At 40.6% G+C, this 15,417-nt stretch overlaps 1 protein-coding gene across 2 annotated transcripts in view; it reads right to left on the bottom strand.

Moving 5' to 3' along the window:
* Positions 1-15,417, bottom strand: part of ANO9 (anoctamin 9) — a 65,155-nt gene that overhangs the window by 29,681 nt on the left and 20,057 nt on the right. For both annotated transcript variants that reach the window (XM_073554318.1, XM_073554319.1), the window contains exons 6-9: positions 13,023-13,127; positions 12,746-12,910; positions 9,565-9,601; positions 8,402-8,513 (exon numbers count right to left, since the gene is read on the bottom strand). In XM_073554318.1, the coding sequence (XP_073410419.1) occupies positions 8,402-8,513; positions 9,565-9,601; positions 12,746-12,910; positions 13,023-13,127 (419 nt within the window). The remainder of the gene's footprint in view (positions 1-8,401; positions 8,514-9,564; positions 9,602-12,745; positions 12,911-13,022; positions 13,128-15,417) is intronic.

The raw sequence follows: 15,417 nt of genomic DNA, 5'->3' as shown, positions 1-15,417 counted from the left end.
AAATGCCCGCTGTCATTGTTTGACAGCGGCATTTAACTACTTAATAGGCGAGGGCGGATCGTGATTCCGCTCGCGCCTATTGCGGGCACATGTCAGCTGTTAAAAACAGCTGACATGTCCCGGCTTTGATGTGGGCTGAACGCCGGAGTCAACCTCAAAGTGGGGATACTCCCAGCTGACATACTATTCAGTCAGCTGCAAAAAAAGAGAAAATGGAGTAACCATAAACCATAAAAAAGATTTATAGGTTTCATAGAAAATACATCTTTATTATATTATATTAAAAACTTCAAACATTTATAATGTACGAGGTAGATTGAAGGAGCAATCCAGAAAAAACAATCAGCAAGAAGTCACCATTATAAGTACAAAATGGGGCAAAAGACAAAAGTGCAGGTGAAGTTATAAACCCCAATGTGCAAAGTCTTACAAAAGTATTGCAGTCAGCCCAAATTGTTATACTAGAATGCTGAACATGGGTGCCAAAGTAGAAAAATCACCATCTACACATAAACAATTGCGCCATATACAGGTAAAGGTCAAATGGAGTCACTGGGAATAATTCCCATAATATCATATAAGCATATTACCACTTACCCATAATGCCAATATAAGAGGGGGGACGCCTCGCTGTTGACCCCGATGCGCGTTTCGCCACAGCTTTATCAAGGGGAGATGTCTGTCTGATATCGCTAGCCCATATATATACAAAAACATGCAAAACACAAGCCACGGAGACACCATCACATGTTTCTCAACACAAGCAATGACTAGCCAGGTCTTTCCCCGGGAAGGAACAACCACGGGAAGGGCAGTCTCCAATGAAGGAAACCACTTATGCCAAAACATGGTATCCATCCACAGACAGCTGTTTCGGGGTATTGCCCATCATCAGTGTGGAGTAGGAAACTGGCCAGTAGGAGCAATAGAAGACTGTTAAAAATGAGGATGAATGAACTCATGGAGATCAACATCCAACACTGCGGAGACACCATCACATGTTTCTCAACGCAGTGATTCTAGAGCAATGACCCCATCCCTTATGTTAAGTATGTAAAAACATGCAAAACACAAGCCGCGGAGACACCATCACATGTTTCTCAACGCAAGCAATGACTAGTCAGGTCTTTCCCCGGGAAGGAACAACCACGGGAAGGGCAGTCTCCAATGAAGGAAACCACCTAGGCTAAAACATGGTATCAACATCCAACACTGCATTGAGAAACATGTGATGGTGTCTCCGCGGCTTGTGTTTTGCATGTTTTTACATATTTCCCATAAGGGATGGGGGCATTGCTCTAGAATCACTGCGTTGAGAAATATGTGATGGTGTCTCCACAGTGTTGGATGTTGATCTCCATGAGTTCATTCATCCTCATTTTTCACAGTCTTCTACTAGGCATTGCTCCTACTGGCCAGTTTCCTACTCCACACTGATGAGGGGCAATACCCCGAAACAGCTGTCTGTGGATGGATACCATGTTTTGGCATAGGTGGTTTCCTTCATTGGAGACTGCCCTTCCCATGATTGTTCCTTCCCGGGGAAAGACCTGGCTAGTCATTGCTTGCATTGAGAAACATGTGATGGTGTCTCTGCGGCTTGTGTTTTGCATGTTTTTACATATTTCCCATAAGGGATAGGGGCATTGCTCTAGAATCATTGCGTTGAGAAACATGTGATGGTGTCTCCGCAGTGTTGGATGTTGATCTCCATGAGTTCATTCATCCTCATTTTTCACATATATATATACACAAGGTCCCAGATGCCGGTAATGACAGCGCCACATGCTCGGTGGGATCGGGCGGCGTCTAAACAATGGTCTGCCGCCATCACAAGGGTCCCGCACATGCGTGGTAAACAACCACCCATATGACGTCATTTTAACTGACCACATTTTAACTGATGACCAATGTGACCTTCTGGGTTTGGGCTTGTCTTTTGCTCCTAGTAACGGCTTTAATTTTTTTACAGCCATGAAGGACATACATCTTTTCTGTCGTAAAGTGATACTTACTAAGTTACATTATTCACGACAAATGAATATAAATTTGGAGGAGGATCTTTAACAACAAGCGTTGTTGGCCCTTGAGGATTTACTTAGAGAACAACAGGTTGTAACTACAGGTACGTTTCCTCAGTCTGTTTTGCCTAGATCCACGACATTTCCTGCCCTTTCTGTATGCCCACAGGTTGAGATTTTTTGTAAAATGGTAGTTGAAGAATTTAAAAAAATACCAACGAACATTAATAGGGATAATCTTACACCTAGACAAAGAAAGGCGTTGAAAGATCTACAAAAACTTGACGATGTGGTAATAAAAGCAGCAGATAAGGGTGGGAATGTCGTGGTCTGGCCCACAGAAAAATATAAAAAAGAAGCCTTTAAACAATTTAGAAATAAGGAGACATACCAACAATTGACTAATAACCCTATTACAGCATTTACTCAGCTACTGGAAAAATTCTATATAATGCGTTTGAGGCTGGTCTCATCCCCAAAACTTTTTTTGAAGGACTATTGATTAAAAATCCAAGGGTACCAACCTTTTATCTGCTATCCAAGGTCCACAAGGACCCGGTCAATCCTCCGGGGCGTCCCATAGTCTCTGGCATACTGGGGCCATGTGACATGATATGCAAGTTTATTGATCACTACTTGAAACCCATTGTGGAGACCTTGCCCTCCTATGTCAGAGACACTACAGGTTTGTTGAATAAGTTAAATGGGATTACCCTGGAAGACGACATGGTCCTTGTGGCCATTGATATTTAATCTTTGTACACATCTATTAATCATAATGATGGGCTGGCAGCAGTACGGTTTTATTTGGAGATGACGAATCGAGATGGTCACTGGTGTGAATTTTTGTTGGAACTTTTGGATTTTGTTTTACATCATCATTTTTTTTTTTTAAGGATCGTTTTTTCTTGCAGAAGCACGGCACTGCCATTGGTGCGGCGTGTTCCCCGTCATATGCAAACCTGTTTCTCGGATATTGGGAGAGGCAGGTGTTTCTTGGTGGCGGGGCCCACGCCGCAGACCATGTGCAGTGCTGGCATCGTTACATGGATGACGTGTTTGTTATTTGGCAGGGATCCATAAATGAACTCAAAGGATTTATGCAGTATTTAAATTCCAATGATGTTAATCTTAGGTTCACATACAAATGGCATAAGTCGAGCCTTGAGTTCTTGGATGTTTTATTATGTGTGGATACCAATGGGGTAATCCAGACTGACTTGTTTGGTAAGGAGACAGCAGTAAACTGCTTACTACACGCATCTTCTGCGCATGTTCCACCTGTTATCCATGCTATTCTGACTGGACAGTATTTGCGTACTCGGCGCATTTGTTCCACGGAAACAATGTTTGAGCGGCAGGCTGAGGATTTGAGACAACGCTTTAGATCCAGAGGACATAGTAATCGGTGTATTAGACAGGGATATAGGAGAGCTAAACGGACTCCATGAAATGAACTGTTGACCAATTCCATTAATTCTCGGCAGCGAAAGAATGAGGATACTCTTTGTTTTGTATCAACCTCTAACTGCCAATGGGATTGAATGAGAGACATTTTGGCAAAATGCTGGCCAGTCCTACACACTGATGCCACATTGATGTCATGTCTTCCATCAAAACCAAGGATAATTCACAGACGCAGCATGAATTTAAAGGATCATCTAGTTAAGAACCACTATGTTCCAAAAACTACAACTTTTCTCACTAGCTCGACACTTACACAGGGATGCTTTCCATGTGGTAGATGTGTTGCATGTCCGAATATTTACAGAACTACGTCATTCACATCATCAGACGGGAAGAAAATCTTTTACATAAGGGATTTTATCACATGCAACACATCTAATGTGGTATATTATGCCACCTGTCCCTGTGGGAAAATTTATGCCGGGCTTACATCACGAGCATTAAAAGTTCGATTACGCGAACATGTTAGAGACATCATGGCGGCTAAAGACATCCAAGATGTTTCCATTTTGAAAACTCTCCCAAAGCACTTTAAGCTTTTTCATGAGGTTAATCCAAAGGGCCTGTTGGTCCGTGGGATTGACAAAATTGAGTGTGGTGTCCGTGGGGGCAATGTCAAGAAGATCCTCGCAGAACATGAGTGCAGGTGGATTGTGACATTGGATACCCTGGCACCCAGGGGTCTAAATGAAACTAACAGCTTTGGGTCATTTCTTTAATAACCTATCTGCTCCTGTCTGCCTTTTTTCTTTCCCCTTTATCCTCTCCTTTTGCCTATCCCCTTACCCGTTTACTTTTTTCTGCTGTCATATTTCTCTTATGTTGGATTAGCATCTCACATTTGTTTGTTGACATGATTTACCTTGGTATTCCCAGCTTTGCGGTTTTGTGTTTTTAATTGTCTCTTTTGTGTGTTTGTCTTTTTAGTTATCACACATTTATAATTTAATTCTTTACATTGTTCGAGTGTTTGCTCCCGGAAGCCTTATCACAACATGTTGGACCAATATGCAGAACCACTGTGGACATACCTTTTAAGCGGACATCCATCCCTCTGGACATCAATGTACTGGCTATGAATTTGAAAGGATAACTGATTCGAGAGACTTTATGAAACTATTACTCTCTCTTTATATCCGATTGAATTTTGTGGATGGAAACTCATTATGGGAGGATGTCTCTTTCATTCGGTTATTAATAACAAGTAAAGCTGATGTACTGCTTATATATATATAGATATTGCATGTTTTTGTACTGTATTCATATTGATTTGTTGTGCCGTAGTATTTTTGATACCCATTGTCCAACTATGTGTATATTTACATTTTTTATTTTTAACCAATGTGTATATGGTTGACACATTTAGCTCTGCCTGGAGGTTTTGAGCCGTTGGCGGTTAATTTGTTTCTCCATAGTTGTGATATATATTGAGCAGACCAGAGTAGAATATCTGTGGAGAGACTCTTGTATTATGGTTGCCTGCATTTGGTCCACAAAAAAATGGCCGTGCACAGTGTGATCGGTATTGGCGCGCTATGTTCCGGCCATCTATTATGAGTCGCGCGCATTTTAGTGATCAGTATGTCTTTGGAGTGTGGGAGGAAACCGGAGTGCCCGGAGGAAACCCACGCAAACACGGGGAGAACATACAAACTCCTTGCAGATGTTGTCCTTGGTGGGATTCGAACCCAGGACCCCAGCGCTGCAAGGCTGCAGCGCTAACCACTGAGCCACTGTGCTGACCCTATGTCATATGGGTGGTTGTTTACCACGCATGCCCGCGACCCTTGTGATGGTGGCAGACCATGGTGTAGACGCCGCCCAATCCCACCGAGCATGCGCCGCTGTGATTACCGGCATCTGGGACTTTGTATATATATATGGGCTAGCGATATCAGACAGACATCTCCCCTTGATAAAGCTGTAGCGAAACGCGCGTCGGGGTCAACAGCGAGGCGTCCCCCCTCTTATATTGGCATTATGGGTAAGTGGTAATATGCTTATATGATATTATGGGTATTATACCCTGTGACTCCATTTGACCTTTACCTGTATTTGGCGCAATTGTTTATGTGTAGATGGTGATTTTTCTACTTTGGCACCCATGTGCAGCGTTCTAGTATAACTATTTGGGCTGACTGCAATACTTTTGTAGGACTTTGCACATTGGGGTTTAGAACTTCACCTGCACTTTTGTCTTTTGCCCCATTTTGTACTTATAATGGTGACTTCTCGCTGATTGTTTTTTCTGGATTGCTCCTGCAATCTACCTCATACATTATAAATGTTTGATATTTTTAATATAATATAATAAAGATGTATTTTCTATGAAACCTATAAATCTTTTTTGTGGTTTATGGCTACTCCATTTTCTCTTTGTTTGCATGCTGTTGGGAGTATTCCACATTTACCTGTGTGTCCATACACTGGGTGGGAGAACTATATTGGTCTTCTACCAGTTCCTGGCCACATATGACAATTATGCTTGTTTTGATTATTTGGTTGATATTCAGTCAGCTGGCAGTAAGGGGTTAAGAAACAACAGTTTATAGTCTACATTATGATGTCTGAGACACTACATATATGTGCATCGATGTCAATAGCAAAAGCAATTGTTCAAAATTGTTTTGCAGACGACTTTCGTTTATAATCCGTGTCAGATGCTTCTCGAATAAGATTCCAGCAATAGTCAGCCAGCATTGACGTACTCCTCTTTCACTGGTATCTTTTCTCCATCAGTGCAATGTCTTGATGAAATCTTTCACCTTGTTCATCGCTAACGGCACCAGGATTGGCTGAAAGAAAGTCCAAGTGAGAATGTAGAAAATGCATTCTTAATGACATTTCATCAAATGATACGTTGTGAGCATGTTGTCCATGAGTTGTTCCCAGTTCGGTGCCCTGTTGTTGCCAAGGAAGTTGAAGGTCACATCTTTAAAGGCTTTCCATGCCACTTGTTCAGCACCTTGCAAAAGACCGTCAAAGCTACTGTCATTCATTATATCTCTGATCTGTGGGCCAATAAAAATACCTTCTTTAATCTTTGCATCACTTATTCTTGGAAATTTCTGTCGCAAGTAAGAAAAGGCTTCCGATTCTTTGTTCATTGCTTTAACAAAATTCTTCATAAGCCCAAGTTTAATATGCAAAGGAGGGAGAAATATCTTTGCTGGATCAACAAGAGGATTATGTTTAACATTCTTCTGTCCAACAACCAGGTTTTCGGGAGTGGCCAGTACTTTCTGAAATAGTGCATTTCTCGTGCACGACTGTCCCATTCACAAGTAAAACAATACTTGGTATATCCAAGCTGCAGTCCAATAAGAAGTGCAACAACTTTTAGATCACCACATATGTTTCAGTTATAATTTCTATAATTAATGTGGGTCAACAGTAACTCCATATTCTCATACGTTTTTTTGATGTGTACTGCGTGTCCAATAGGTATGGAAGGATAGATATTTCCGTTGTGTAGTAAAACAGCCTTCAGACTTGAAACTGACGAGTCAATGAATAGTCGCCATTCCTTCGAGTCATGTTTGCATCCAAGAGCACCAAACAACCCTAAGACATTGTTGCAAAAGGTTAAACTGTCGACATGGTTGAAAAATTGATTAAGGTCTTCTTGACGACTGCGAAAAACAGAAACTCTTGTTCCTGGTAATAAGAGATTCCATTCTTGTAGCCTTGATCCCAATAATTCTGCCGGTCTCTTTGACAATTTCAAATCTCTGACCAAGTCACTCAGATCAGCTTGAGTGAACAGATGTGGATTAGATGTAGAAGGCTCAGTCTGGGTCTGCAGCAGTTTCATTTTCCACTGACATTGTTAGTTCATCCTCGTCGTCCTCCATTGTCCATATTTGGGGCGGCTTTGGAACACGAAGACTTTCATCGTGTGGCACTGGTCTTATGGCTGAAGGAAGATTAGGATATTCTATTGACTTCTTGTTCTTTGCTGAATATCCTGTTACATTTGTAAGGCAGAAGTAGCAATCTGTTACATGATCTCTCTGCTCTCTCCATATCATCAGGAAAGTGAAAGGCATTGAAGGTCATGATCCATTCAGCAGTGCTCTAAGTATGTCAGTATTGTCTTTTGATTCCTCCCCTGCCCAGGAGATGTGGTATGCTCCATACACGGTCAGCTGAATGATTCACTGCGCCTGCGTGGAATTCGCATAATAAGTGCTTGCATATGTTTAGATCAGCAATTTATGTTATTTCAGTGGAGAATTCAGAATTTACTGTTTCAGAAAAAGTTCATATATGAGTTTTTAGAATTATAACAGATTATAATGTGCCGTATCATTTCTCAAAAACCTTACATGATAGGAAAAATCTGAAGTCATTTCTGAAATCAGCATGAAAACATCTATCAGGAACACTCAAAATTGTCTGAGGGACAAAACCTTGGTAACAGTGTGTTATACTTCTAGTAGTAAACATAAGGCGTTTTATCAAATTTCCACTTTCCAGAAAATCCAGCAGGGATTAGATTATGAAACAATCTGAACTATTATTAATATTCAAGAGACGTATAATCTACTGAAGACAAAGTTATACCAGCATAATCACTGTACGATTAACACATGTGTAAATTACAGCTTCATGACCAGTAATTACCGCCTCAACCTCTAATCTAAGAATTAGAAAATGGTATTTAATGAACAGATGTAAAAAATACCCAACCTACTCAATTTATATTTACATCAACTGCTATGGTTCACATCTATGTGCATTATTACAGTCATATTATAAAATGTGACCAACATAAGATCACAATATATCAGAGAATTTTTTTCTACATTAAAAAAGGTACCTATAATTTATAGCAGAGGGCAGTTAGCGTAGAAAAAGCATGCTTTAAAGACAATATTACCAATCACATAGTGGTAATAAAGGTCAGTTACCTTCCCAGGAAGAATGCCACATAGAAGAGGGACGAGAAGTGGGTGACGAATTGAAATGTAAACACTTTAGATGTGAAGCTGTTTTCTCGTTCAGTAAAAGTCCGAGGGTTCTCTGAGATAGAAAAAGAATGTTATCTTGTACATGTGATCTGTATAGCCTCACTTTTTACAGCATCAACGTCATCAGTGCCGACACTGATACTGTATTTACAGTATTTCATAACCATCCCCAAAACTTTCTATTCCTCTTACAAGCAGTCAGACTCTCAACATGTTGCTCGTTCTTCTTGTAAGTAGGCAGAGCATTCACACGAACGACTTGGCCATGGGTACAAAATATTCATTCTGCTAGTTCATTTAAAATCTACTAGAGCAACAGATGACTTTGGGTCTTCGGCTACAGACAAAGAGAACCGAAAAGAGCTCTTCAGTAGTGGAACTCTAGATCCATGTCTAAGACTGGATTTTGGATCTGTGTCAAACAAATCCTGACTATTGTGTCCACAGAAAATGTATTCTCATACTATGCTTAGGATTTTACACAGAGCCACACCGAGGTTTATTTATTTTCCAATTCTGTGAGAATTAGTGAGAAATACATTGTGGCATGATGCAACACATGCCAGTGCCTCATATTATGGTGTATGGCAATGTTCCTGAACTATAGTCCTGAAGGCGCGCAAACAAATCGTGTTTTCTGGATTTCATTAGTATTGCACAGGTGATACGGTAATTCCAGACATGATCAGTTCCATTTTTGCACTTGCACTTTATTGATTATTCCTTTCGATTATACATTTTTTTAACACCTTATTCATTTGTACATTTTCTGGTATTGATTCCTTTTTTACGAAGTCATCATGTATTCCCTTTTGCGATTATGATTCTGTTCTCTTCGGTGATGTTTTTGTCTATCATGTGACAAATTTTTAATGTTGCCTTTTTTATATTTATACTATTTAACAAATATATTTTTTATGACATGCATTAATTGCTCATTTCTTTTTCGGTTTTAGATCCATATTAGGCTTATGCTTTACTGCCATGCACCATTTGGTGGACTCACAATTACAGTATCCCTCTTATATACATCTCACATTTATGTGTTGTCATATTGTCTATTTTGAATTAACTCTAAGTTAGAGTAAATTCAAGAAACTCACCCAAATTGCACAAATGAGTGGAGATTACACGATTCACCTGCAAAGATAAAATGGGCCTCTGGTAAGACGTGCTACCATAATTCAACTTTTTCTTAAAATCTCTAGAGTAATCTCCCTCAAAATTAAAATGTCCCGAGTTCCGTGACACTGATCTAAGATGTCTTTTTGGCCTTATACCTCTGAAGAATAGGACAAAGCCCATTTAGATGAGCCAATAATTGTCCAAAGAGTTTGAACGCTGGTTCCCGACTATCATTCCATTCAAACACGTCGGCAATCACACTAAGAATGAGCAAAATGCTCCTTCATTGGGTACACGCATTATAATCATCATTATTGGCAGCACATTATCCTGTTCTGCCGATAACAGGATATTTCAGGTGTACACAACGATTGTACTAACAATTGTTCTGTGTCTGTAGAATGTTCGTTTACTTCTCCAAACAAGAAATGACTGCTGATCGGCTTGTATGTAGCCAATTTTGATACACTTGCCTGATCCCATCCATTAAATGATTAAATGATCACTATTTGACTATACTGAAGTTGTTAATGTCCTACATAGACAAGCCGATGAATTTTCTATGCACACAGAACTATCGTCAATACAATCATTTTGTGTGCACATAGAATATCTTGTTGCCGAGAACGATGGATTTAAAAAAATGATCGGACCAGACAAGCAGGCACTTAGCTAATTTGTTGGGTAATCGTCGGTCTGTTTAGATGGACCGAGAATCGGGAACAACCATTCCTACCAAAATCTTAACACCCATCCAATTGGATCGTTGGTTGGGGAACAAGTGTTCATAAGGACACTTATTACCAATTATCATCCCATGTAAATGGACTTTAAGATTTTGGCTGTAAAAGGTTTATATACACTTTAATAAACTGTGTTGTTATTCAACAACAGTTATAGCTGTACGATGACCTGCATAATTCAATAGAGTGCCACACTTGATGACATGCAATGTTTTTTCCTTGCCATAGAAGTCAATAAAAAGTGGACCCATTAAAAGACAGCTCCCGTCAAAGGTCTTTATGGAGACATTACAAAAAGAAGTTCTCTGTTTTAGACCCACCCCAGAGCCAGAACAGGAAGCCATTCCGTACAAGTGACTCCCATTCTGGTAGGCTAAAGCAGTCTTTGTATTTTATGGATGGGTTTTTAGCTGTAGGGTCCATGTATACTTCATTACCCAAAGAAGAGGGATGCCTGGCTGGCCCTGGCGTTCCTTAGGAAAATGTGCGTTTTGCTGGGGTTGTAAGTGTGGTACATGGAGATATCAGCTAGTCACCCCATTCACCATATTTTAACCCCTTCATGATGGAGCAATTTTTCGTTTTTGCATTTCTGTTTTTCTCTCCCCCTCTTCCTAGAGCCATAACTTTTTTATTTTTTAGTCAATATGGCCATGTGAGAGCTTATTTTTGCAGGACAAGTTGTACTTTTGAATGACACCATTGGTTTTACCATATCTTGTACTCAAAAATGGTAAAAAAAATTCCATGTGTGGTGAAATTGCAAAAAAAGTGCAATCCCACAACTGTTTTTTTTTTACCATGTTCACCAAATGCTAAAACTGACCTGCCATTATGATTCTCCAGTAGATAAAAACGTCGGCACAACCCTGAAAAGTGGTGCACAAGTAGGATCCCACTCCGTGAACTTCAGCATATGAACTTGGCAAACACAGGTGGATTCCAATGCAAAAGGTGATTTAATAAAGTACAGTACATACATTAAGACGTTTCGGTCAGTATGACCTTCATCAATGTACCCTATGTTGTACTGTGAGCTCGTTGAAACTGAATTTAAAATCAGGCCAGTAGTAAATGAGGAGGCACCTGGAGCCGTCTCCCATAAGAAAGTGAGCGTCCTGTATGCCAGCTGGGACGCGGTATCCGCAGCGAGTCCTGTGCGCTGCCACATTATGATTCTCCAGGTCATTACGAGTTCATACAAGTATATCATGGCACAACTTTGTTGGTGCACAAAAGAAGGTTCCCACACCAGAATAGATACCAGAAAAAATTTTTGGCATCTATTACGAGTTCATAGACACCAAACATGTCTAGGTTCTTTTTTATTTAAGTGGTTAAAAAAAAAATCCAAATTTTGTTGAGAAAGAAAATAAAAATTGCGTCATTTTCCGAGACCCGTAGCGTCTCCATTTTTTGTGATCTCGGGTTTGGTGAGGGCTTATTTTTTGCGTGCCGAGCTGGCGTTTTTAATGATACCATTTTGGTGTGGATATGATCTTTTGATCACCCGTTATTACATGTAATGCAGTGTTGCAGCAACAAAAAAAACGTAATTCAGGCTTTTTGACATTTCTTCACTACGCTGTTTATCGATTGGATGAATTCTTTTTATAGCTTTTATATTCTTTTTATAGCTTGATAGATTGTGTGATTCTGAACGTGGCGATACCAAATATGTTTGTTTGATTTTTTTCTTGTTGTTTTATTATGAATGGGGCGAGCGAAAGGGGGGGGTGATTTGAACTTCTATATATTAGTTATTTTTAAAATATTTTTAAAAACTTTTTTTACTTTTTGCATGCTTCAATAGTCTTCATGGGAGACTAAAAGCTGCCATAACTCGATCGGCTCTGCTACATACAGGCGATGATCAGATCGCCTATATGTAGCAGAATTGCTGTCTTGCTATGAACGCCGACCACCGGGCGGCGCTCATAGCAATCCGGAAGACAACCATAGAGGTCTGCTGGGGACCTCTAGTTGTCATTCCGACCCGCGATCATGTGACAGGGTCACCGATGGGCGGGATTCCCGGTGTGCTTGCCAGAAGCACATGTTAAATGCCGCTGTCAGAGTTTGACAGCGGCATTTAACAGGTTAACAGCTACGGGTGGATTGCGATTCCACCCGCGGCTGTTAGAGGCACATATCAGCTGTTCAAAACAGCTGACGTGCCGGAGGCCACCTCAAAGGGGTAGACATGACATGCACAGTACTAGTACAGCACATGTCTTGAAGGGGTTAAATGACAACCTCTCATATCTATGATATAGCGAAAAGTAATTTTTCATAGCTGACACATCACAAATACTTTGAACTCCTCACATTGCCGTGACTTTTGCATGGCAAAGATCATCAAGCAAGCAGTAGCCCAACCCTTGCAAGATCTACATTATACTTATGAATAAAATACCTTAGTCATGATGACAATAGTGAGGTAATGAAGGACAGCTCCAGACATGACAGAAGCAGTATTGGCATGATCACTTAGCAATTGCCAAGATGAACGCATAAAGAACACAGTCGCTAAAACTCGGTATACCACTAGGGCTTGTGCAATTCCAATCAGAATTCCTATCTGGAGGAGAGAGATGAAAAAAAGCACAGGTTAGGCCAATGTTACCGGCACAGATCAATGTCTACAATGTCTTTAGTAATATATTTCAGATCTAGTAATGAGAAATCCATACCACAGCAGCCACTCCCAATAGAACTAGGGTGGAGCGCAGATAAGAATGCTGATGTTTCTGAATACTGCAGTCTGGATCATTGATCAGCTCCAAAGCCAGCTCCTCCTACACAAAAACAAGTTGTGCTTACTATGTACAGTATGTGCTAAAGCAACTAGGCTTATTACAGAAGACACTTCTACACAATTATTGGGATTAGAGAATTATCTGTTCATCCTTCTTCTCATTGGGGATGATTTTTCTCATTGGTTCCATCGTGTATTTTTTTAAAAGAAGAAGGAGAAATCAGATAAAGGTGAAGAGGACGCAGAGTTGTATGGCCTGAAATCTTATCCATGAGACTGGCCGATGCTGCCAAGACAGCGATATTTTGCTTCAATAAAGATCCAGCAGAAAATAACTGGTCTGGTTACTGTGTGAACATGGATCATCCCTACTGGTGTCTCTAGGGGGGGTTGACACTTGGGGGCCAAGAACTGTTAATGTGTGATTAGTGAGGACGTGGTGCAGATGTGGAGTTTTTCTATCAGTGGGCGGTGGGACTGTGGAAGGTTTGAGGGCTGGAGGTTGGGCTGGGGTGGAGCCTGGCCGGAGTCACAAGGGGGCCCCGATAATTTTGCCAGTGTGGGGCCCCAAAATTCTTAGTGGCAGCCCTGCTAATGCCCTTCCTTTCCCAAGCCTTAAAATTAACCCCTTCATTACCGGAGGTATTTTCATTTTTGCGTTTTCATTTTTTGCTCCCCTTCTTCCCAGATCCATAACTTTTTTTATTTTTCCGCTTATATGGCTATGTGAGGGCTAGTTTTTTGTGTGACGAGTTGCACTTTTGAACGACAGCATTGGTTTTAACATAGTGCTGTGAAATTGCAAAAAAAGTGCAATTCCACAATTGTTTTTTTGTTTTGCTTTTTTACTATGTTCACTAAATACTAAAACTGACCTGCCACTATGATTCTCCAGGTCATTACGAGTTCATAGACAGCAAATATGTCTAGGTTCTTTTTTATCTTAAATGGTGAAAAAAAAATGTAAAGTTTGTTAGGAAAAAAAAATTGTGATACCCGTAGCATTTCCATTTTTTGTGATGTCGGGTTGGTGAGGGCTTATTTTCTGCGATCCGAGCTGATGTTTTTAAAGATACCATTTTCATGCAGATACGATCTTTTGATCGCCCTTTATTGCATTTTAACCCCTTCCCAACCTGTGATGCCATGTAGGCGTCATGAAATTTGGTGCCTTAAGACTAACAAAAAAGATGGCACTACTGCAAAATATGCACACCACAATATTTTATTGGCACACAAGACATATGTTAAAACACAATTAAAACTAAAACAGAACCATATCCACTCAGAATCAATAATACAATGCCCAATATACAAACATGCATGGATCATCCCTAACCCAAACCTTCTGGCTCATGAGGCAATTATAATATCACAACCCTTGAAACCAAGGGGAAATGGATAGAGAAAAAAGTTGCCCCAAATAAACCAAGCCGGGGCCCTCATGATAAAAAGGCCCAAAAATTAGCAGCCCAGTATCAGGTAAGTATAAAGAAACCCAACAGGCATATACACAAAGAGTTAAATAACCCATGAAAGCGCAAAGAAGCAGGAGGTTAAATTACCCAATAAATAGCATATGGAAGGGCAGATCCCCGGAATCCGAGTCATGAGTGGATCTGCCCTTCCATGTGCTATTTATCGTCCCTGAAAATTTTTCTCCACGGATTCCTGATTTTGTTCCCCAATCAAGGAATGCAGTTCGAGACTGCCAACCTCAGGAAAATAGACTTTTTCAAAGTCTATTTATTTGAGTCAATTGTCAGTCTTATGGTGGAGCAAACTAACTTGTACGCCCTGCAATTTTATGCCAAAAACCCCAATTCATCATTTTCTACTTGGAGTCCTGTTGACTTAGTAGAAATGATGAAATATTGGGGACTGGTCCTTCACATGGGGATTGTGAAGAAGCCAGAAATTTGCTAATACTGGAGTACTGATATTTTATATCAAACTCCAATATTTGGCATGGTTGTGTTTCACAAACGTTTTTAGGCGATTCATAAGTTTCTCTATTTTAGGGACAATACTGACAGCCTTCCCCGCGATGACCCGAATTTTGATAGACTGTTCAAAATTCAGCCGGTTATCAAACACTTCAGCAACAAGTTTGCTGAAGTGTACATTCCCCAAAGGGAAATGTGTGGATGAATCCCTCATCCACTTCAAAGGGAGGCTTCAATTCCGTCAGTATCTGCCCAGTAAGAGGGCGAGGTACGGGATAAAACTCTAAAAGGCTAGTTTCACACTAGCGCTTTTGAGCGCAGTGACGGCCTGCGCACGGCCGCCGCTAAGCCCCGTCCCCTGTCGCGCCTCCGCCGGTAGCTCCG

The sequence above is a fragment of the Dendrobates tinctorius genome, unplaced genomic scaffold, assembly GCF_039654945.1.
Source record: "Dendrobates tinctorius isolate UK_male_01 unplaced genomic scaffold, ASM3965494v1 ptg000211l, whole genome shotgun sequence".
Lineage (NCBI taxonomy): Eukaryota > Metazoa > Chordata > Amphibia > Anura > Dendrobatidae > Dendrobates > Dendrobates tinctorius.
This window is presented reverse-complemented; position numbering and strand designations above follow the sequence as displayed.